The sequence below is a fragment of the Ptychodera flava genome, chromosome 4 (genome assembly GCF_041260155.1).
Source record: "Ptychodera flava strain L36383 chromosome 4, AS_Pfla_20210202, whole genome shotgun sequence".
Classification (NCBI taxonomy): domain Eukaryota; kingdom Metazoa; phylum Hemichordata; class Enteropneusta; family Ptychoderidae; genus Ptychodera; species Ptychodera flava.
This window is the reverse complement of record NC_091931.1, coordinates 28,930,622-28,955,553: the sequence shown is the minus strand read 5'-3', so window position 1 is coordinate 28,955,553 and position 24,932 is coordinate 28,930,622. Positions and strand designations below refer to the sequence as shown.

Here is a 24,932-nt window from a genome sequence, read left to right as displayed (position 1 = left end):
AGGTTGTCTCCCAATTGGAAGAGCTGATTCAGTGTCAAAATCCCAAGGAGACCCTTGATGTATGCAAATCAGTTTATCAATTATTGGAGACCAAACTCTGTCGGTCGTCAAGGTCCGATACAGGAAAGGAGATTTTCCACATCATTGAAGGCCAGGAAGACACCGTTAACAAGCTGAAGGTGCTGAAGATGTTTTGGGTATATGATACATTTGTCAGAGCTGATAAAATGTCTTTCTGTGGACAGAGAATACTATGCCTTATCTGTATAAAGTTCCCAGAGAAATAATTCCATATAAGAAGTTGCTGAGTACATGTGGTGTCCGTGAGCAATTTGAAGTGAATGACTTCATAAATGTGTTGGAAGAACTTAGTCACAAGAGGAGAGAACACCCACTTGAGCCACCTGAATGTAAAATTGCACTGACACTATTACGTGAACTCTGTGAAAAGACTAGTAGCAGTGTTGACCTAGAAGACAAAGACATATATGTTCCAGACAATAACGATGTTTTGAGATCAAGCAAAGTCTTGACATTTAATGATGATGCACCATGGCTGCAACAAAATGGCCATTATACTTTTGCTCATAAGGATGTCCCATGGTCTCATGCTGAAAAACTGGGTATCGTTGCTGCAAGGTACAAGAAAGCACAAGAGTTTTCATCCTTAATGGGTTTTGCACATGAATTTGGACAGAAAGAAGAGCTTACCAACCGCCTGAAAGATATCCTGAAAGCCTACCCAGGAGGTTCTGAAATATTTAAGGAACTGCTTCAGAATGCAGATGATGCAAAAGCCACTGAAATTCATATCATATATGACCAAAGGTCACATCCATCACAAATGATTGTCAGTGATTCGTGGGCAACAATGCAGGAACGTCCAGCAATATGTGTATACAACAACAGAGTGTTCAGCGATGAAGATATTAAGGGTATTCAACAGGTCGGTATTGGTGGTAAAAGAAGTGATGCAGAAACAACTGGACAATATGGCATTGGTTTCAATTCAGTATATCACCTAACAGACTGCCCTACATTTATCTCTGACAATGAGAAACTTGGAATATTCGATCCCCACCTGAAATACATCACTGGTGCCAGTGTTAACAAACCTGGTATACTTTTTGATCCAGTTAGTGAATTGCAAAGTAGCTTCAAACACATGTTGAGTGGCTATCTTGGAGACTTTATCAAATTGGAAGGGGGGACGCTCTTCAGATTCCCACTAAGACAGGAGGGCGATGCTTCTGACATATCGAGCAGCACATATGGACCATCAGATGTAAGAGAACTTATAAGACAGTTTCAATCTAACGCCTTTGACAGTCTTATGTTCCTCAATCACATAAAGACCATCAAACTCTCAGAAATAACTATCTCTGGAGAACTGAAACAGCTATACATGGTTGGAGTAGAAATGACAGAGAGTGATACTCTGAAACGAGAAGATATGGCAAAGCATATTTCCCAACATAAGAATACAACAGTGGTTGAAATTCCAGTTAAAGTAACTGACTACCTTCTCAGTGTTAAGGATTCAAAACATCGAGAAGAAGACTGGTTGATAGTTCAACAGTTCGGTTTTTCAGAGAGACCTGATGAACATCTGGCTCATGAAGATATTGGAAAACTTCTCCCAAGAGCTGGAGTGGCAGCTATGGTTTCAGAGCACACCCCTGTTGCAACAAAATACCCTTCCTACATACGACCTGGCATGTCATCACCTGCACCTGCTGCAAAGGAAATGACAAAGCAAAAGTATGCGTACTGTTTTCTTCCACTTCCAATTGAAACTGATTTGCCTGTCAATGTTAATGGTCACTTTGCCTTGGACAGATCACGCAGATACCTTTGGAGAGATCAAGGTCATAGACACAGCTTTCGAGGTGCATGGAATGAACAACTAATCAGCAAGGCATTGGCTCCAGCATATTCCACCTTGTTAAGTGTTGCAGCTCAAAAGTATGTTGTAAATTTAAAAGAGGACAGTGATATGGATGAAGTAAAATCAAAGGATTTGGAATGGTACCATGGCCTTTTTCCATTAGTACAGAAAGGGGTTGTTGAACTGACAGGAACAAGAAAATGGGAGTGGACTTTTCTTGCAGAGCAAACAATGGTGTACATTGCCTCTATGCGTGTGAAAGTTTTACCAATGATCAAGCACAGTGGTTTAGATGAAGCAGTCATATCATGGCATGAACCAGTCAATGAAGATAACAGCGTGTTCTTTGACTCGTTAGGAAGGGGAAATACAGGAAAGCTGATAAGATCATTCTTAATGGCATCTGGTTTCAACCTCCTTGCATCACCTATGAGGATATATGACTCCTTCTTACACTTAGGTATCAAGGTGCATACGGTGACCCCAGTATCTATTGTGGAGTTTATGCATTCTAACTCATGTGCAGTAGGAAACGTACCTTGTGGTATTGATCTTTCAACATACAAAACTGTCAAATCATACCTTAAAGTCTTGAAGTATGTCCTCAAGTGCATCAAAGATCCACGACAGTTGTCAGGACTTCCACTCCAGTTATGTGCTGACAATACAGTCGGTGTTTTCAGGACTTGTGATCCACCCTATCTTTCTGAGTTTACTGATCTGTTACCATCTCTAAAACACAAATTCCTAAGTCCAGACACTCACTCGATTTTATTGGAATTCATGCGCGGACTTGACTCTTCTACTACTGTTAATGCCTGGAAAGACCTAACACCTCACGAACTCAGTCAGCATCTGAACAGTGTACTTCCAGATGAATGGGAAAATGTGCCTCACTGTATCACACTTTTGGATGTGCCTAACAAAGACTTTTACATTCAGTGGCTGCAGCTGCTCTGGAAATATCTTTGTACAAGAACAGATGATGATCCACTACATCACCTGCAATCATGGCCCATAATACCAATCACAGAGTCATCACTCCTGTCACCGTCAAATGGAAAGCATGTTCTCAATTTGCTTTCCAGAGAAGATGAATGGAGTTTGCAGTTCCATGTTAGCCAACTATTTAGGAAACTGAGGTGCCCAGAGGTTTCACAAGAAATCATAGAAAACGAACCATGCACAAAGGAAAGGATTGCAGAGCTACTCCAACCATATGTGGTATCTCCAGAAGAATGCAAGGATGTCTTGTCACTGATTGACTATTTGATGACTAAGAGGTCAATCTGTTTTCTCAGCATTAGTAAATATGAGGCTGAAACCTTTCTTCAATACTTTCAAAAGGAAATTAAAAATTACAGCCATCAGCATATTAACATACTGAAGAAGCTACCAGTTTATGAGAAACACAGTGGCGAGTTAACAAGCCTGTACAGCTATAGCAAATGCCATGTGCTATCTGGATCATTTCCAGAAGTTCCTGATGGCCTATGGAACAAGTGCAGCTGTGTTTTCTTATCTCCTAAACTTCATCTTCAGTTGCTACTTCAAGGCATAGGAGTATCTGCTATCGACGTTTTTGATGTGTACAAAATGTACATCATCCCAAATTTCCATATATTTTCCAATCAATCTCGAGTTGCTCATCTGAAGTACATAAGAGATAAATTGATGCCATCACGTTTGAACAACAAGCAACAAGAACATATCATCAGAATCCTTTCATCAGTTGAATTGATTCCCTCAGAAGATGGCACTCTGAAAAGGGTTGATTATTTCTTTGATCCAAAGAACAATGTGTTTATGGAAATGGAGGATAAATGCTATCATCTACCCAAAGAATTTGCAGATGATTACCGATGGGGAAATTTCTTAGAAAGACTTGGCTTGAAAACAACAGTTACCAAATCTTTGTTTCTTCAGTATGTGAACAGAGTTGCTACCTCAGCAATACGTTGCACATCTGCTGCTCTAAAACCAATTCTGTGTAAGTCCAAACTGCTAGCAGGTGAACTTAATAATAACAATGACTTGCGTACACCAGACACTTTCCAAGAAATTTCAAAAATCAAGTTCATTCCATCAGCACGTGTGAGACATGACTTATGTGACATTCACCCACCATTTCTGAGAGAAGGCACTGATGTCGTACCCTTTATCTGCTATAATGGTAACATATCTGAACAACATGTGGAATTAGCTTGGACAAGCTGTTTCCTTCTACCACACTGGGCAATACCTACACGATATGAATATATCAGAAACAAGAGGGTGGACCTTCATCAATATCTTGGCATATCAGATAAACAGTCACTTGGCAGTGTCATTAATCACTGTCAAAATATTTGTGACCGGATGGCAAAGGAAAACTGTCCTGACACTGAAGACACTGTTCCAAAGAAGACAAGAGAGACTCTATCTTCTGTGTTGATTAAGATATATAAATATCTGCAGCAAAATATAAATAATACACCTTTGAAGACAAGGCTATCTAATACACCCTTAGTACTGGTTGATAATAATAAAATGCTTGTACGTGCCAACCAACTTGCTTACAAGCTTGGCCCACTACCCAGTGATACCCTACAGCCATATATGTATACACCACCAAGAGCTCTCGGGCAGTATGATGAGCTATTTCAACAACTGGGAACTGAAGAGAATGCAACATTTCAGCAATATGCATGTGTTCTCACTTCAATCAAAGAAAGATGCAAAGACAACAATATGGATCCCAATGAGAAAAAGAAAGTACTATCGGCTACAAAGGCTTTGTTTCATTACCTTAGTGATGATACATATGAAAAAGACAGTGAGAGTGTCAACAGACTCTACCTGCCAAGTGCAACCTATAAGCTCAAGTTATCTACTGAATTATATCATGGTAGTTATCATTTGATACGTCGAATTGACCAATCAGAGTATGACTTTCTCTTGCCTCTTACTGAATGTGGATGTGACGAAAGGAAGGGAAACATGAGTGTCGAATTACTACCAGAAAAACACCGGCCAAAAGATGTTGGAAAGGTCGTATCTGAGAAAATAGGCCCTCATGCCAAGCCGTGTATTGCAGAGTCTTGTGATTACAGTTGCCACTTCAAAGGAATGCTGAGCAGTGAAGAACTTGCCCTGGCTTTAAAGAGAATTATTAGACATCAGCGAGGACCAAATTTTCTCGATACATGCAGGAAAGATCAGATTGCCAACTTAAAAACAAAATTACGGATCCATTGCATGAGGAAATTGGAAACAATGATTTACAGTCCATCTAGAGGAGAATACATTGATGGAAGTGAAAACGACCAACAAATATTTATGAGTGAAAGTGAAGATGGCTTTGACCTGTATATAAATCATGGGGACATTCCAGTGGAGATTCGCCTGCTGGGAAAATTGGTCACTAAAGTGAACAAGATAATATCTTGGCAAGTAATAGACACTGCGGTCGTACAAACTCTGCTGTCAAAAGGTGTTGAACATTTTGAAGACATCCTGTCTGAAGACTACCATATACCTGAATATGACCAAATTGATGAGGTGAAAGAAGATGAAAGTTCCCCAGGTAAACCAGTACCTGAAGACGTCGTTAATCTTTTGAACAATGATCCCATCAACAGTTTTCGTGCAGGTGAAGTTGTTGCATCAAGAAAATCTATACAAGAAGGAGATGGTGCAGAAAGTGAATCAGGAGAATATGTGTTTGCTGAAGTAATTGAAGTGCTTGATGTTTATGCTGATTCAGGTGATACACGTGGACGAAAAAAAAAGTATAAGGTCAATAGTGGAGGAAATGAGCCTGTTGAAGTAAGCTGCAATGATCTCTTTAAATTCAAGCGATTCAAAAAATAAACCAAAAGATCTTGAAGTTTACACTGAGGCAGGCGAGAATAATGAATCAGAAGCCAGGGCTAGAGAAGATATATCACTAGGTGACACAAAGTATAAAATAAAGAAAACTTTAAAAACAGCTTTCAAGTTAACTAAAGATGAACAGAAAACGGTCCCCAAACGCCTGTACAAACAGTGGCACCCAGACAAGAATCTAGACAATAAACACATTGCCACCGCTACTTTTCAGTTCATCCAGCAGGAAATTACTAGACTGGAGAGCGGGAGGCCAGATATAGAAAGTTACAGCAGGCTCTATGAAGAATTGAATTGAGAAGCTCATCGCCATAGACAAAAACATGATACATATCAAAATCATTACAACTGACATTGGAGCAGACATCATCGTTCTTCCCACTCATACAGCCCACCTACATTCTGTGCAACCACGCCAAACCCATGAGAAGCTAGAGTACAGTGTAGGCTTGCACAGCAAGATCTTCAGTCACTAAATAATGACTTTAATATTGACAATCCCTCCTACAATTGAGTATGCTTCAAGGTTCACCAAGCAGCCGAAAAGGCACTAAAAGCAGCGAAGTACTCTATAGATGGCAAACCGAAGCACGACAGTACGAGTTTGTTGTCACTGGCATATGCAATTCAAACACACTCTGCATGCCCATCCAGACTGGACGAAGATACATCTATGCTGGATAAACTTGGTTGTGACTTCAGCAACACAAGGTACCCTCGCCATCATCTAATACCAAGCAAGTCCTACAAGAAGCAACAAGCAGAGGATGCAATCATAGTGGCATAAAGAATGTTGACACATATAAAGGACTTCATTGATATCGAGAAATTTTAGGCAAACATATAGAGGTAAAAAAACTGACTGACAATAATCATCAGCTAAAATACACTATGTGGGGAAAACATTTTCAAAACATACACAGACACGATTGAAACACTTTCTTAGCTTGTAAAGTCCATGTGCACTAAACTGAAACAAGGTGACAGACAAAAAGTGATAGAACAATCAAAGGAATGTTTCTGGACAAACCTTCCTAAAGTTACTTTGGTACTTTAAACTTCACTTGAGGTTAATAAATGGTGCTATACCTAGGTATATTTAGGCACAGAAATAATATTATTTTTTCCTTTTACCATTCATCATCACTCAATCTTACAGGTTTTGCAACAGATGTTTCTATAAGTATGGAAAGGAGAAAATGGCACTCCTTTAAACACTTCGTGGACACACAGAAATCAAATGAAAAAGCTAATTAAAACGTTTCGCCGCATCTAGTTTTGCTTTCAAATATTGTTTGAAATTTACAAAATCGAACTGAAGTTTATCAAAGCTTAATCATTGCTAAATTTATGCCTGATGCCAAGTAAACATTTAATGATAAAATAGTACGGATTAGGATTTGAGCTAAAACTAGGAATAAGTAGTTCACTAGCTACTTGAACCCTATCAACTGGTTTACAATTAATGTGGTCACTGAATTTAGTTTACTTAAGTTATGATAATCATTCGCGAGTGAATTACAGAAAAACGATTGTGCAAGGTCTTTCACTTTCATTCATGATTTTGTATGATAAAATGGTCATCTCTGATTCTCTGATGAGTCCCATCCCAATGTTGAAATTATTGTTGACCATTTTATAACCCTTTTATGAGTGTTGTTCTCAGAGTTAATTCTAGGACGCGCCATTGCGCAATTTGCGCAAAAAAATCTCAAATGGCCCTCATTTCTACCTTTGGTGCGCCACTAAGGGCGCAACATGTAGTTCACTTCATACATTTACGTAGCTCTCCGAAGGTCATTACCTCAGTCATAATGTGCCATGTAAAACGATTCAGTTACCCTTCGACCTTTGCCCACTACAGCATATATGGTGGTGCATAGGAAGCTGGGTAGAAAGGACTGATGTAGGGGCAATGGTGTATTGGAGCCGTGCGCATGTGGTACGATCGATGAATGTAAACAACGGCTCTGGCCGCCGCGTTATCGTGAAAAGCTAGTCGCTGCTCAGATTTTTAACGACAGTACTATATAATAGTTGATGAACCCAGGATGATCAGGCAGTCCCTTAAATTGAAGCGTTTGCAACGTCTATCGTCCATACCTGCGAAACGTTGAACACTGCAAGGAAAGCATTCACGCTTGGCCGGCCAGATGGTCGTTTTGAAGAGCAACATAGTTTAGGTCGGACATATCTCGTTTTCTAGCGTAGCCATGCAGGTCTATGCATAGAACAACACCGCTGTGTAAAACCCTTTGGTCAGAACCAATGATCGTAAATTTGCTAATACATACAAGTTATGTTTAAAAGTTAATGTATCGATCACTTTATGTAGGTCGTACGGGTTACACTCTCGAGTCTCGTGTTGTATCAGTGTGGTAGGCCCTAATTGTCGACCAGTGCAAATCGGGGGCCACTCGGAGAAATCCTACCGGTGCGCTAAGCTTTGTTCATCATGATCGTTTCCACAGTCAAAATCACAGTCCGTAGTAATTTGTACAGTTGTTCAAGTCCGACATCAATAATTCATCACATAAGTTACGTAAACAATTGAATCAAACCAAACGGTTAGTTTGCTGCTGCCATTGTTGGGCCTGTTGCGTACGTACGGGGCCCAACTTTGCTGTAGGCTTCGTTGGTTACAGGTGGCCCGATCTCTAGTATTCTCCTTTTCTTGACTTGATAGACTATAGTATTTTCAGCAGAAAATTCAAGGGTTTTACATGTGTGATCATGACGGCCCCAGATTTTCTAAAATGGCCCCCTTGGGACAGGAGTAGGGGCCCACAGTGGCCCCTTGTTTTTACGTCCTAGAATGAACACTGGTTGTTCTTATGTTTGTGTGAAAATTTTACGCTTTATGTTTAAGTATCAAATTTTGAGAAAGTGCTTTCAAGGGACAGCAATCGGAGCTGTCAATGAAACACTTTTTTCCTCAGATCCTATAAGTATAGTTTGATGTTGTATTCTGTCAAGAATATCGGTGTGTCACTTTCAGGATTCCATGGCTTATTGGCAAACAAGGTTAACTCATTGGAATATGTTTTTGAAAATTCAACATAGAGGAGAAAGTCAAGACCTCACTTTTAAAGCCCATGTGACTGTTCCAATGTTATGATACCAGAAGATCACAATGACATACCTTTTATATAGAGGTTCTTTCCATTTATCAGAACATCAAATATTCAGATCTAAATTTTCCCCTATTTTATTTCCATGTATTCTTGTTATTTGGTGGTGGTGCATGAAACATTATATCCCAGTCCGCAGGGAATACCATTAGTTTAGAGATCGTTAGCGCATTCTGAAAATTAAAAATGAGATAGACTATTAGTTTTAATGTAATTGCACTTTAAATGATTTTCTAGTTAAACTTTTTGGCAAGAATGAATTATTGGTTACAAAGCTTGTGATACGAACCAAAACGGCGTCAACTTTGGACCTTGAGTATTATATTCTGAATTCAGACATAACTCCTTAGGTTACTAGCGATGAATTGAAAACTTTGTTTGAGTCCACTGTGTATTAGCTACTGCCTGCCTTTCTACTTGTATAATGACATGCTGAAGATACTACCAAATCTTAATTTAGCTACTCAAGTGTAATTTAATACAATTAATTTACCAATATTTGAAATTCAGAAAGACCGCCATCCCTATGTTACCTCCAAAGGGAAATTGAACTTTTCGACCTTCAAAAATACAAGGTGGAACATTTCTTTATCCAAGAGTTTTTATTATTTTTCGATGGCCATTTCTTTTCTCTTTGTTTTGTTTGATTTTTGGGGTGTCGGTTTGTCTGTTTGTCTGTTTGCTTTGCCGTTGACTTTCTTATATGTAATTTAATACAATTAATTTACCAATATTTGAAATTCAGAAAGACAGCCATCCCCATGTTACCTCTAAAGGGAAATTGAACTTTTCGACCTTCAAAAAATACAAGGTGGAACATTTCTTTATCCAAGAGTTTTTCGCTACTATAGACTATAGTCTATAGAAGCTATTGGGATGGGTATCCGTCCGGCGTCCGTCGTCAGTCTGTATGTATGTCTGTATGTATGTCTGTATGTATGTATGTATGTATGTATGTATGTATGTATGTATGTATGTATGTATGTATGTATGTATGTATGTATGTATGTATGTATGTATGTATGTATGTATGTATGTATGTATGTCCGTTTGTGAGGCGTCCGTCCACTCAAATATCTTGAGAACCACAGTACTTACTGATTTGATATTTGTTGTGTAGATGAAAAATATGATTTTGAGAAATTGGTTTTTTTAATTTTTTGATATTGTTGAAAAAAGGCAAATTAATGCCAAAAAAGGCGTTTTTTGTAAAAAATCTTCTTCTTCATAACCGCTGGTCAGACAGCTTTGTTATTTGGTATACAGGTCCCTAAGGACAACCCAACTTAGATTTGTTCAAATTGTGATGAAATATGCAAATCTGTATTTTTAAGGAATTTTTTTTGTCATTTTTGATCAAAATTTGACTTACATTGTATGTAATTCTTGTACTGTATAAACCCTATCAATTCACCCAGAAAAAAATAATTGATGTGATTTTAAATAATTGAATTAATTAGGAAATCATCAAAGCCAAAATAAGTTTAGTGTAGAATTATCAGAAATCTCAACTTTTTTGACAGTTCATAGTGAAATGCTTACGATCTTGGCGGATTAAAACATGTAAAGGCAACTTTCCTGAATCCCAACTTTGACATATTCTGAACCGTCATTTATTGTGCCCTGTATGTTATCTAAAAGAAATTGCTCAAAATAGTTTGTCATGATAGGGTGGTCAAATAAATAGAGATAGAGAAAGTTCTAATTTCCATTTATGGTTGACTTGGTAAGGATAAAATAAAATTACTTTTTGAGGAAAAAAATAGAGTGGCCAATTAAAAGAGTGGTCAAAGTGATAGGGTTTTTATGGTAAAGCTGGGCTGTAAGATTCCTCATGTGCTATTTATAGCAATTATGCAATCTGTGCAAACAGTGCAATGAAAGTGTTACATGATGCTTTTGATGACCTTGAACTTCTTAAGTTTCAAACATTTGTCTCTTCAGTGTGCTTTCTCTGAGTACGTACAGTCTCAACTTATTCAACAGAACTTACTTACAATGTTAATTTGAAAGTTAAAATGTGCTTGGTTAATAGGATGAAAATACTGATAAAAATATAACCAGCTTAAGATTCTTTATAACCTGACAGATATGCTGTTTTTTATGATGAAAATCTTGATTTAAGCAAGTCTTGTTTACTTTAATTAGAATGTAATTAACTCTCGTTTATTAGCTACTATAGACTAATATAGTCTATAGAAGCTATTGGGATGGGTATCTGTCCAGCGTGCACTGTCAGTATGTATGTATGTATGTCAGTATGTATGTATGTCAGTATGTATGTCAGTATGTATGTATGTATGTATGTATGTATGTATGTATGTATGTCCGTTTGTGAGGCGTCCGTCTACTCAAATATCTTGAGAACTGCAGTACTTACTGATTTGATATTTGTTGTGTGGATAAAATATATGATTTTGAGAAACTCTTTTTATTAATTTTTGATATTGTTGAAAATATTAGCACCAAAAAAGGTGTTTTTGGTAAAAAATCTTCTTCTTCATAACCACTGGTCAGACAGCTTTGTTATTTGGTATACAGGTCCCTAGGGATAACCCAACTTAGATTTGTTAAAATTGTGATGAAATATGCAAATCTGTATTTTTACGGAATTTTTTTTTCTATTTTTGGTCAGGCCATCCTGAAATGAGCTATCAAAGATATCCACCTTCTTCATCAATACATGTGTCACAAAGGGTTATTCTCTACATAACACAGCAGAGCTCTGTCAACTGTTGAGTCGCTTGTTTTTTTCAAAACCGCTGGTCAGACAGCTTTAATATTTGGTTTACAGGTCCCTAGGATGACCTTAGTGAGATAATTTCATACAGTCATGAAATACTTAATTTTGTATCCATGTCTATAGTAGCTTCAGGGACTTTGGCCCTATGTTTATTATTTTTCGATGGTCATTTCTTTTCTCTTTGTTTTGTCGGTTTGTCTGTTTATCTGTTTGTTTTGTCGTTGACTTTATTATTTGTTGTTATACAAGATCATGGGGACGTAGTTTATGCTCACTTTGCTTCATGTAAGCTAGTAACCTTGCCAGTTATATGTAAACAGTTCATGTCAGGTTCTGTCAACGCTATTATGGAGGACTATTGAGGTGTTATATGCCCTTCAACTTCTACGTTAATTTCGAAATTTGATCCCGATCATGTCACAACCTACATACAAGGGTCATGGCGCTGCCTTGTCAGGAGACATTTCCTACGAAAAGCTGAATTTTCCAAAATTACCGAATGTATAATACGCGTAATACACCACATAAATAATTACAGAAATCAACAACATACCCACAATGAAAATGCGCCCAATAATCCTATAGCGTCATTTCAATCTAATGAATAACTTTTCTTTTTAAATGTATGGTCATTTTCATAAAGCAAACGAATTATGTTTAATTATGTTTGTTTAAAAACTGTTTGGAGATTGTCAGCAACCTTGTTAAATTACCTTAATATGGTGTGTCTCTAAGAGTCAGAGGGCGCCATGGCATATTAGCCAAGTGGTGTATAGGTTGTGTGATGTCGATATCAAAGACTGACAAATATTTCCCGTTTGCAGATTGATGTAGTATTACCATGATAATTAGTAAGAAAAATTGACTTTGGATTAAGTTACATTTTAGATTGTGAAATGATTTTTGTGTAGTTGTTTGTTTGAAGGTAACGGTATTAAAACGAACCATTGTCAGTTACTGAATATATTTGTTTTATTCTATTATCAACTGGTATCCATATACACTGCTGAAGATTATCTTATTTAGTCAAATATCATCTCGAACAGATATCCTCAGGTATCTTGACAAGATTTCAAAAAAATGTAAATTCGATAACGCCGTACGAGTAACTTCCCAAGACCTTATTATGGTACAAATTCATGAACAAAGCTTACTATCTTACATAGATAAAGTAATCGTCTCCCGCAATGCTGGCTGATTGATTTATAAAGCAAGATTAAGCCACTGGTAGGCCTTCAGAATAATAGTGCGATCAAGAGACATTATTAGAAGTACGCAAGTGCATATTATATGACGTGATTGTAAACAATGGGAAAATGAAAAGCATGCGGTCGAGAACATGTGGCATGTAACTATGCATGATGGGTGATTTCTCCATAGAAATTCAAATCCAATGTACATTGCGCATCAGATCTAATTTTATTGACTAAAGTAACTCACAAAATTTGGAGAAAGTTCAAATGTTGTAATAGACTTGGTTCAAGTCTGTGATTTGTGAATGTTTGAGTGGAGTGAACGCAATGATTTGTATTCTGCTTTCATGTGAAACGCGCGCGTGAGTGGACGCGATGAGTAGGGTGAACGCGATGAGTGGAGTGAACGCTATACAGCGGAGTTTTACCCGGAATCACAGACTTGGCTTTCTTGCACGATCTGCGTTGCTATAAATTATTCATGAGATGACGTTTTCTTTACTCAAATATTATTCATAAGATGACATCACTACATTTTACACATTGGGAGGAGTTACATGTACCAATATTGACCCAAACGAGACGTGCATAAAACTCACATGGCGTTGTTGACAAAATGTCGAGTGCGATCACTTCCACAAAAGTCAGCACGACCTTGTTGTATCACCACCGAAAACGCGTGAAAATATGTGTTGTTTGTGGGGCCCATGTTGCAAAATGCGAAAATCGTCGCCGGTTATTCAAGGATGGAAAAAGACACCGTCCTTACAGTTGTAGCCTGTTCTCTTACGTGCCCAAAGCGATGGAAATCAAAACAATGTGGGGCGACTTCGTATGTCAGTGATTTTCCGCTGCGGTTGGTGCGCAGACGAACACATCTTTTCCTCAATGTAACTCTCAACAAGCTTTCTTTGGTAATCTCGCATGATTAGCGATGGTCGACCGATCAGTTGTAAAACGCGGTTGATGTTCGAACTTGATGCCATTATTCGCCCAGATATATTAAAAACGTACTCGATGTCTAGCTTTGCACGGAGATGACAACAAACTTTTTAATGCATGCAGAGGTTTATTAGCATGCGCTCTTCTTATTGGCCAGAATAACGGCGGGGGCTGTCAATCATTTTGTATTTGCTCTACGTCACTGTGTACACAGTCCGTCTCACCGCCTGTACTCTGCAAGAAGTCCAAGTCGGTGAATCCGGCAGAAACTAACTCACTACTGCGCAGACTCAAACGTGACGCATTCAATCGCTGGGAAAACCTGGCGTGAGCTGCCAAATTCCGGATAGGTTTGTACGAAATAGGAGAGACACAAGAGAAACTATTATAAATGATTTTATTTTTTTTTAAATTCACCGACTTGAACCAAGTCTAATGTTGTAACAGCTTTTAACCGAAAAGATAGGTTGGTGACCTATGCTAATTTTTCTTGGTATTTAGTATATTTCAAAGACGAAAACCGGTTCAATAGATATTTAGTCGCTCGAACACTATAGGGCAACCATGCAACTGTGACTTTAGGCTAGTTTTCTGTTATTGTTGTCCTGTTCTTGATGTAACTTTGTATATTGTTCCAAAATCATATCGAAGTGTCTGAAATTCATCTCTTCATGACAGTTCGTCATGTCTAGTGTCACTGTTAAAGGGACAAAGTCGGCCATTTTTCATGAATTTTGTTTTATGTGTGATACAACTTAAATTGTTTGACATGTTGAAAAATACTGAATGAATGGGTGACCATGGTCAGCGTGCGCAGCACTTGAAAGCCTTCACGTCGATCCCATGTTTTTTGTTTCTCTGGAGCATGCTGGAGATGAACGATGGAGAACATTCAGTATTAAGGCGATACCAAAGGATTCAACGCGCGCGCTATTGCTAAGGCTGGCAGCGTTCCAAATGTGCGCTATTATTGCACGTTAAAATCGTAATCGTTTAAGTAGTTTTCTTGGCCCTATCGTCGTCCGCTGTTGTGCAAATGTTTAAAAGCTTTAAAGTCGGACAATTTTCCATCTGTTGAAATGAATTTCCGCAGAATTGTAGACACCGCAAAGATAATAGACATCAAATCAGGTCCAATAATCGTTATCATTGAAGGTAACTTAGAAATTTACCAGGTCCAAGGAACATATTGAAAATGACAAAGGCAATGGGGTCATCTTGAACCACAAAATAGTGGTGGTAACAGGTGTCCGGAATGGGTAAGCGTACCCTGCCACCTAGCCGCACCCGTCAGCATGCACTAATTTTTAGATATAGCAAGAATAGGATTAAAATTGTACGAAATTACAAAGTTGACATTTGCCGGCTAACCAAATCCATGCCTGGACTGTGAGGGAGTATGTAAGTATCACTAAGTAAAAGTTCAGAGGATTTTGAGCAAATTGGGTAGCTGAATCTTTTCAAAAGCATGTTTTGCCAATCTTCATATCTATGACGTCACCGTTCCATGACTGCCAAGCATGCGTCTGCTCGGTTTTGGTGCTATTGTTTTGCATCTTCAGACCAATTAAATGCACGAAAACTCATATTTTCGGGGATTTGACAAATTTTGCTTAGCAATCCAATCCTGACGGGTGAAGCATGCTAGCAGGGTATATGCCGTGGGCTAGAGGGGGTCTAAATGCATCCCCCACAGGATAACAAACCTGTATTTTTCAGAAGCCTTGGGATCCCTAGAATATGAAATGGAATTTTAACAGAAAAAATATAGGGATGCAATAGCTGTTACGGTCATGTTTTGAAGGGTACCGCAAAATCACGATTTTGCGACCCACATGCATTTTCGTCAAATCTGTCTTCTTGTACGTCGTCTGCTGACCTAATTTTTTAACATTACCTCGTTTGTTTGGTATCATTAGAAAGGCAATTTATTCTTCTTAAAGATGACATATTGTACTTTGCAATATCTTGTACAGTTTTCGTGAAATATGACCAAAACGTACCCCATATCCCAAAGTTTAATATCGCAAATTACAGTAAATCTCAAATTCTACCAATTTTTTAGTTAGACATAATAAAAAATGCAATGCTTTGTATGAATTCTGTTTTATTTGGTACAGGGACATGTAAGAAATGTGAAATAGACTTTTAACAGGAAAAATATTGGGACTCTACAGCTGTAACAGTCATATTTTAAAGGGTATCGCAAAATCACAGTGTTGCCGATTCGGAATTACATGCATTTTCGTTAAACCTGTCTTCCGATAAGTCATCTGCTGAGCTTGTTTTTGAATATAACCTCACTTGTTAGGTATCATTAGAAAGATAATTTACTTGTCTTTAAAATAGTCTTTAAATAGTCTTTAAAACATATTGTAACATGCAATATCTTGTATAGTTTACACGAAATATGACCAAAACTTACCCTATACCCCACAGTTTACATTGAACATTACTGTCATAGCTAATGTCGAATTCTACCAATTTTTCACCTAGATATAAAAAATGGGGCAATTTTTAGTATTAAATCTGTTTTATTTGGTACTGGGACATGTTAAGAATATGAAATAGATTTTTAACAGAAAAAAGTATATGGATTCTATAGCTGTAATAATTGTATTTTTAAGGGTACAGCAGAATTTCAGCATTCCTGACTCGCATGCGTTTTTGTTAAATATGTCTTCGTATAAGTCGTCTGCTGAGCTTCTTATTTATTATAAGCTGGCTTGTTTTAATCATTGGAAAGGTAATTTACTAGTCTTTAAAATGACATTGCAACAGGCAATATCTTGTACAGTTTTCATGGAATATGACCAAAACGTACCCCATACTCAAAAGTGTATATCCACAGATACTGTCATAGCTAACGTCAAAATGGATCTTCTACAGTTTTCATGAAAACTGTAGAAGATCCATTAGCTGTAACTTTGGTCATTTTTTTTTATTTTGTTTGTTCTGTGTATCATCTGCAGTTTCTGGTTTGGATCCCAGAACCATGGAAAAATTCCTAATATTAAGCTCATAAATATTGCCTATATGAGTATAATCTGCATTGTTATTGTTTAAATTTTGTATTCAGGTCCTGACTAGAATACATTTATCAATAATAACAATGGTGATATTACATATACAGGCTGTGTTGGCAAACAGGACACCGGGCATTGGTCATGATGATCGGGTTATAGTAAATTCTGTAATTGATACATCGAACACAGTAGTGAAAAATTAGTCAAAAGTTACAGCTAATGTCCCTTTAAAGGGACATTATTTGTATCTTTTCATTTTTTTTTCATTTTTTCGATGACTGAAATCCCCGGTCAAATCAATAGGAGACCTAAATTGTGACTATGGACGGCTTCAAGGATATGTAAAACCACCTTATTGCTCTTTACGGCAAGGTTCAATGTTGGTAAGGGCGTCCGCGCGATTTGAACCAACCGCCATGATTGAACCCCAGCACATGACCAATATTACTACGCATACGTCAACTCTGCAAAGTACAGCTAGAACGCTGAGCGGCCGTCGCGTTACCTACGCACTAACTTCAGCACAATGCATATCGATGAGCTCACGGTGCATAAACAAATGCACGTCTCACAAACTACTGTCAAATAGTGAAATAAACAGGGCATTTGCTTGTAAGTTTGCTTTTAGTATCGATGACACGGACTGTGAAACAAATAAAACCATAAACGCAATTGGGTCAATGGTAAAACTAAAACGACGTCAGATTGCTGTGGTGATACAGTGATAGTGAAACAGGTACTCTGCATTTTCTGTGCAATTGATCTTTAGCAAATCTTAGTCAAACTTTTAAGATTTTAGGGCATTTTCTTGCCATTACGTTGGTTCGTTTTACAAACACGACATGATCACTTGTTGAACTTGGAAACATCGCACTCGGACTGAACAGTGCACGGTGTAGTATCTGTGACATCTTGACACCGCGCCGAGCGGGTACTGTACTATCGATTGATACTGCTCGCGATTGGAGTCACCTCTCGACACACAAGATCTGTTCGAATGTTGTTATTCTCTATGCATCGTGTAATTATTTGTATCAGTTGCATCGCATTCGAACCAAAAGTGAGTACATCGCAATAACAGTTGCCTAGACCATATACGTCGCTTACGGCCTCCGTGCCTCCGACCCACTCCCAAAACTGCCAAAAGTAGGTTTTGCGTAAGTTTAGAAGTGCAGCTGAGCACATTGTATACCTAGCCCTGCATACAGGTCTGGTGTGTTCCCAGCGTCATACGGCCTCCTCGCCGTATAACGCCGCGCCGGGAACACAAAGACCTGTTCGCAGGGCTAATCGTGTACCCAGGCGAGGCGGGTGTGCTCGAAAACGAAACTCAGTGCGAGTTTGGAATTAAAAATGGGTTGTTTTTGGCGGAGAAACTTCACGCCGCAACCCAGGTGCTGCTAGCGATTTGGCACAACCCTGCCACGCAGAGCTAGCTTTCACCCAACAATGTACATGATGTACGTGTCAGTCGCCAAAGCAGATTCAATCATAGACAGTAAAGGCCCCTCTCTTGTATATGCTTCAATTTCGCGATCACCTCGACAATAACGTGACTGTCTACTGAAGTTTATCCCTTCATTGTACTCTGTTTTGACATTTCTATGCCCACAGGCTTTGGGCAAGTCTACATATGGAGGTACAAACGAGACGAAAAAATCCGCAATTATACTAGGCCTTGTCCGAGTCGTCGGCTTCTTGCAGCTTGTAGGCATTTGAAATGCCCATTACAAAAATGTGCTCTGTAGCAGCAAAGAATGGTGTATCTAAGAGCAGGATTGGCCGTCAAGATCTCCATGAAAAACTGACCGTCAAAAGGAAACTGAGCAAACGGCATCGGTAATAGGGAATCCCGAAACTACTACACTGCACTGCGCTCTCGACTTTCACTTGGTATGGTTTATTTTTTACACGCGGATGCTTACAGCGGCCTAGATAGCAGTTAGCAGTGTGGTCTGATCGCAGGTCAACATAGCATAGCCTACCATTAACCTCTGACCCAAGGTTTTTCTATACAGTGTACGCAAACGGGATCGAAGTTGTCTATGGTCGACCGTTCTTTAGACATCTTTCAATATGTCGAACAACATTATCAACTTCTCGTTTGCAACAATATAAGGTCAAAAGATACAAATAATGTCCCTTTAATGTTTTATCCTTCTTCTTCTTAATTCTTTTTTGAATGAAGAATAGTGTTTCATTTTTTAATCAAGAATAGAGCATTATGTGCTGGTGTGTATTAATTTATGCTGCCGGAATGTCTATCTGTAATAAGCCTTTAACTGTGTGATTCTAAATCGTATTGAACTTGCTTGGCTAATTATATGCACCATGTAGTGCACCTACACGTTACAAAGTTCAGAAACCCTTTTGTGTAAACGGCCATATTGGATAGAGGCGACAGTACTGTTGGCCATCCAAGGGCGCACTGTAGCTAGTCTGCATATGATAATAATAATAATAATAATAATAATAATAATAATAATTGTTTATTTCTATAGCGTCTAAAAATAAATCCACATAAAAACTGATCAGAGACGCTTAAAATACACTTTAAAAAAGTAAATGTACCAAAGCTATTTTTAAAAAGTCAACAAAATTGAAAATTCAGATATAAAAAAAAATTAAAATCAAACACAACCTAAAAATCTAATATGACAATGCAAGTCTAAAAAGGTAGGTGTTTAGCTAACGAACAGATGTTCAGCGGATGAGCGTTCCACAATTTGGGAGCAGCAACACTATAAGCTCTGTCACCATATTTCTTGGTTCTCACTCTAACCACAACTTGAAATGCTCTGCCGAACATAGATTACGCCTCGGGGTGTAAAGACTTAACTGAGATATTTGGGTGCTGAACCATGAAGACATCTGAAAGTGATTATAAAGATCTTAAAAGCAATCATTTAATGAAATGAAAACCAGTGCAATTTCGGTATAATTCTAAGGCAGGTCACAAGTAGGTAAAACTTAATAGCCCAAAGCTAGGGCTTGGTGTAAAGATAGGCAATCTGAAGGCATAAATACAGTTGTCTATAACTTTCTTTTCGTAATAGTATTCTTAATAGTATTTTAAGTCAAATATGATATCAAAGCACACAGCATGGCGTCTGGATAGACCGGAGGCATAAACACCCCCTAACACTCCTACGTAATGCACTGTTTAAAAATTCTTTGTCCAAAAAAAACTTGTATTTCAGAGATTAAACATTTATCTGATGGAATATTTCAACCTTCCAGTATTGTCAATTTTGATTAGCATCTAATTCAAATATGTCTTGTACTTTTGAAACATATTTTGGGTAGGTCACTGTGCTAATTATTTTTACACTATAGCAATTAGCCAGAATTCACAATTTGCCTACTCTCTCATGATCGTCATTTTATGTGCTCTTCGGCAGGAGCAATTGACCTTGCCAGAGTTGGATTAACTCAAGCTGGCTTAGACCAATAAATCCAAAAACTTCACCAATGCGTTTAAAATGAATCAATTTAAGAACTTGCATTCGGAATACTACTTTACAAACTGCTAATAACAGGTAGTATTGAATACCTGCGAGTGGAACTGCGCAATACGTGTCTATTTTTTTCTGCGCTTACAATCCTTTAAAAATATGCGGGCTTGTGATAGGTTGAGGGGACTTGAAAAATTTTGATCATATAGAGGGGGGATTTGAAAATTTTTTAGGGTATTTAGGGGGGTCTGAAAAATATTAGATTTCAATCGCGATCCCCCTAATCGTTATTTGTGAACGCAGTCTTACATGCAAACGAGTGGAGTTTTATGGAGGGCGGAGGGGGGGGGGCTCTTTCAATTTGCGCAAGCTTTTCGGGGCACTACTTTGGGTTCAACGATTCAAGGGTGAAATACAACAAAATGTCCGAAATGTGTCGTTTAGTTGCCCATACAGCTATCCAAATCAAACGTTTTCCCAGTCACGTGATATCACCAAGATCACCATAATTGCCAAAATCAACTGTGTTGGGGGATAATCCTCATAGTAGAACCGTTTAATTCCATCTTCTTATGCCTGCATTAATGTTCCGATGACACCATTGTTTAGGAATACCTTTCTCATTTACAGCATGAATCAAAACAAAGTGATGGTGTCAAAGATTCAGTCACTTATACAGGCATCTAAAAAGAGAATATCACTGTATGTATTGCTATTTATCGGTAATATGATCTTAAAAACAATATAGCAGAATGTTAGCCTTTATCCTCTACTGTTATCAAAGTTCTAAACCTCCTTCATAGACATTTTCCATTTGTATCACAGGCAAAGCAATTCTGTCTGTGTTTATTTGCAAAATGATAACATCTTATGTATACGGATAATTGTTTTGTCACAATTGCTGGACACTTGGCCGGAACATGCCAATGAGTTTACCCTAAATTTCACCAAAAGACGTCAGTTCAATAGCTGACTTTGCAAAAGTTTTCTTCAACAGAAGGGGGACACCTAGACTGAAAGATCCATCGTTCGAGGGCGCTCTCCACGCTCCCTCCCTCTAAGAGCGTCCTGGAGCGACGCATCTTTCAATCTGGGCAACACCCACTTTAGACCTCTTCACACTTTACCACCGCACAGTTGCGTTGCACCGCCTTTTTGTCACAAAATATTCTCGTTTTTTCTTAATTGCAGAAAAGTTCCCGTTGTACTTTCACATCCATGGCCAGTACGTCTCAAAATTCACCCGAAATGCCACCAAATGTCAAAATTTTTAAAATTTTCTACATCAGAAGGGGATGTCCCATCCTGTCCTCCCCAACATGAACAATGCAAGGTTGCCCTACTTCGTGTCACAAGCGACCCTTTTCCTTCCGTGTTTCGAAAAGATGAGCTTGTACTTTCACATTGTTGTTGATTCACGGTACCCGGCGTTGATTTTAGATTTTTGAATAATGATATTTAATTATTAATAATTGTTAGAAAGTAACTATTGTCACTTTTATATATGTACTGTAAAATGGAGACGATTGAAGATCATGAATTTTCGTTTATGAATTTGGGGGAAGGTCATTTTTTATGCAAACGTTTCACCCAGATTTTGAATCGCACCAGCTTCCCCCACCCGTTAATACTTTTCAGATTATACACACGACCATCATTATTTGGAATAAGACCATTCGAGAGACGGAAGTCGGGTGACGAAGTCGTCTAACACTACAGGAGACTACTTTAACTATAGTGTGGCTATATACAGTGAAGCATAAGACTCTAGGATGAGAGACAGTATAATATCGGCATGGAGTCCAGTGACGTGAAGCATCTCTCTTGAAAGTAGAAATGTTTCTGATTTAGGAAGGCGAGGTTTCCTCTTGATAAAGCAGTTTTGGCGGGAAAGGCTTATGAGTCATCATTGAGAAAGGCACATGATGATAGATCCAGCAGATTGTCTCAGCAGATGGAATTTCTGGTAGGTAGAAAACGGTGACGGGAAGAAAGTGGTGCCTCAAAGCTGAAATCTTAAAGGCATGTTACCAGATCTAGAGTATCTATATTAAGAAAATAAGGTGATAGTGACGTAATAAAAGAATATACATTTATTTCCTCACAATCACAGCTAACTAACTGATTTCTGTTGAAATTGTTTTGGCTTCGATTTCATAAAAGGAATACTTTGGGGAACATAATCCGAGACACTTTATTTCATCTGTATTGGCTTTGAAGAAAATCACATATCATTTTCGTTTTCCTCAAGGCTACAGTCCCTGCTTCTCAAATTAGTGTTTGTTTAAATTGACTACTTAGGCCATTTTAGTCCACTGTTCTCCCTTGAAAATTATGCACAGTTTAGTTAGTCACTTTGCTCAGAAGTAAAGCTGACAAAAAACTGACACTTTAAATTATACTGTTTTATCGATATGCAAGCAGTGTTGCATAAGTAGGTGCAAAAATGCGACACTTCAGTTGAAGCCATAGGTTCAAGAACTTCATGTTAAAGGGATACATTCGTCTGAACTGCGCTCAAAGGTCGTATGGGACCCATACGACCAATGTAAACACTGCAGCCAAGGTACGATGGTGATTGATGAAAGTTAAAATATGTCTGTCATATCTACATCGTATAATTTACATGTTGCAGCTTTGGTGATGAGTTGCATCAAGATATTGTGCACGAAATACATTGTTTGTAAACAAGAAACTCGCACAGGCGCAGTTCCGATGACTGTTTCCCTTTAAATATACAGTTTTCTTTTACTCTGGCTGTTTTCTGGGAATTTCTAGATTCATTCATAGGAAAGGCGATTGTTGTTGGGACCTCCCTCTGACAATCAGTGGGTTCAATTGTGTAGCATTCTCAAGCGTTACAAGCACATAGAACATATAGCTCTCCTGCTTTCACAACCAATGAGATGATATAACCTTGTTTCATCAAAGAAGACAGAAAAGTGATTCGCTTGAGTATTAGGGAGCCTTCAGTAATTACAGGGGGTGGGTCGGAGGAATTGGGGGAAGGGTCACTTGTTAGAAAAAAGTTCAAGGCGGAGAGTCACGTTTTAGCTCCGCTGTCAGTGACACGGAGCTTATCAAAAAGGTTGATTTTCTGTCGTCGTCCGTTGTTGTTCGTCGTCCGTTGTCATCGTCCGTCGTCTGTCAGCAATTGCCTTCTCCTCTAAAACCGCACGTCGGATTGCTTTGAAATTTTATATGCAGTTCACTTGGGGTGACTTCACTTCAGTTTGTTCAAATTGTGGTGAAATTTGCATATTTGTATTTTTAAGGCAATTTTTGTCGTTTTTGGTAAAAAATCTTTTAAAATCTTTTTCTTCAAAACTACCAGTCAGATAGCTTTGATATTCGGTACATAGGTCCCTAGGGATGATCTATTTTAGATTTGTTCAAATTGTGCAGAAATATGCAAATTTGCATTTTTAAGGCAATTTTTGCCATTTTTGGTCAAAAAATGTATTTCGAAAAAAGTACAGGTCTGATAGCTTTGAAATTTGGTATACATGTTTCTATAGATGAACTAAGTAATTTATATTGAATTTCTGATGAAATCAGTAAATCTGTGATTTTGGGCAATTTTTGCCATTTTTGGTCAAAAATGTGTATTTCCAAAACTACTCATCTGATCGCTTTGACATTTTGTATACAGGACTTATAGATAAATAAATGATATTTATTGATATTATGATGAAATCTGCAATTTTGTATATTTTGGGCAATTTTTGCCATTTGTGGTCAAAAAATGTGTTTGTCAAAAAGTACTGGTCTGATAGCTTTGAAATTTCGTATACGGGTTTCTATAGATTAACTTAGTAATATATATTAAGTATCTGATGATATTTGAAATTTTTATTTTGGGGGCAATTTTTGCCATTTTTGTCAGAAAATTTCATTCTCAAAAAACTACTCGTCAGATAGCTTTGGTTGACATGTTGTCAGGGATGATACAATATGATATGTTCAAATTATGATAAAATGTGTATTTTTGCAGCTATTTTAGCCACTTTTTGCTGGCCATGGAAATGAGCTATCAAAGATTTCCACCTTCTTCATCAACATGTGTCAAAAATAGTTATTGTCTACATAAACACAGCGGAGCTATATCGGCCGTTAGGTCGCTTGTTATAAACCTATCTTGGGGGAGGTCACTTTTGACAGAAGCTGATTTTTTGGCCAAAACTTCGAATGTCCATGTGATATTTCCTGAACAGGAAATCACCAACAAAATACGTACACATTATAGACCGCCATGCATAGTAAATTGACATTTCAGTGAAATTCCAAAATCAAATTTCTTACACAGCCATAGACTTGTAACCACTCTAGTCTAATCGAGAACAATCATCTAAATAATCAAGCATACATTAATGCAGAGATTTATCTAATTTTGTACTGAAAAAAAAATTTTTAGTTTCATCATAGACTGCAATGCATAGTGAATCGACATAACAGAGAAATTCCGAAATCAATTTTTTTACACAACCATAGAGTTGTAACCACACTAGTCTAATCAAAAAAATTAATATCAATAATCAAGAGTACACAGTTGCAAAGATTTACCTATTTTTGTATTGGAAAAAACTATTCACATCTTCATCATAGACACCATGGATAGTGAACAACTTTTTAGATGAAATTCAGAAATCGATTTCTTGTACACAAATGCACAATTTACTTCCCTATT

General features: G+C 37.9%; 1 protein-coding gene across 1 annotated transcript in view; it reads left to right on the top strand.

The window, feature by feature from the left end:
* Positions 1 to 123: 123 nt before the first annotated feature.
* The window catches only part of LOC139131393 (sacsin-like), a 97,085-nt gene continuing 72,276 nt past the window's right edge, over positions 124 to 24,932 (top strand). Inside the window, exon 1 of the mRNA XM_070697418.1 lies at positions 124 to 11,959. Within this exon, the coding sequence (XP_070553519.1) occupies positions 254 to 5,740 (5,487 nt within the window). The 5' untranslated portion in view covers positions 124 to 253 and the 3' untranslated portion in view covers positions 5,741 to 11,959. The remainder of the gene's footprint in view (positions 11,960 to 24,932) is intronic.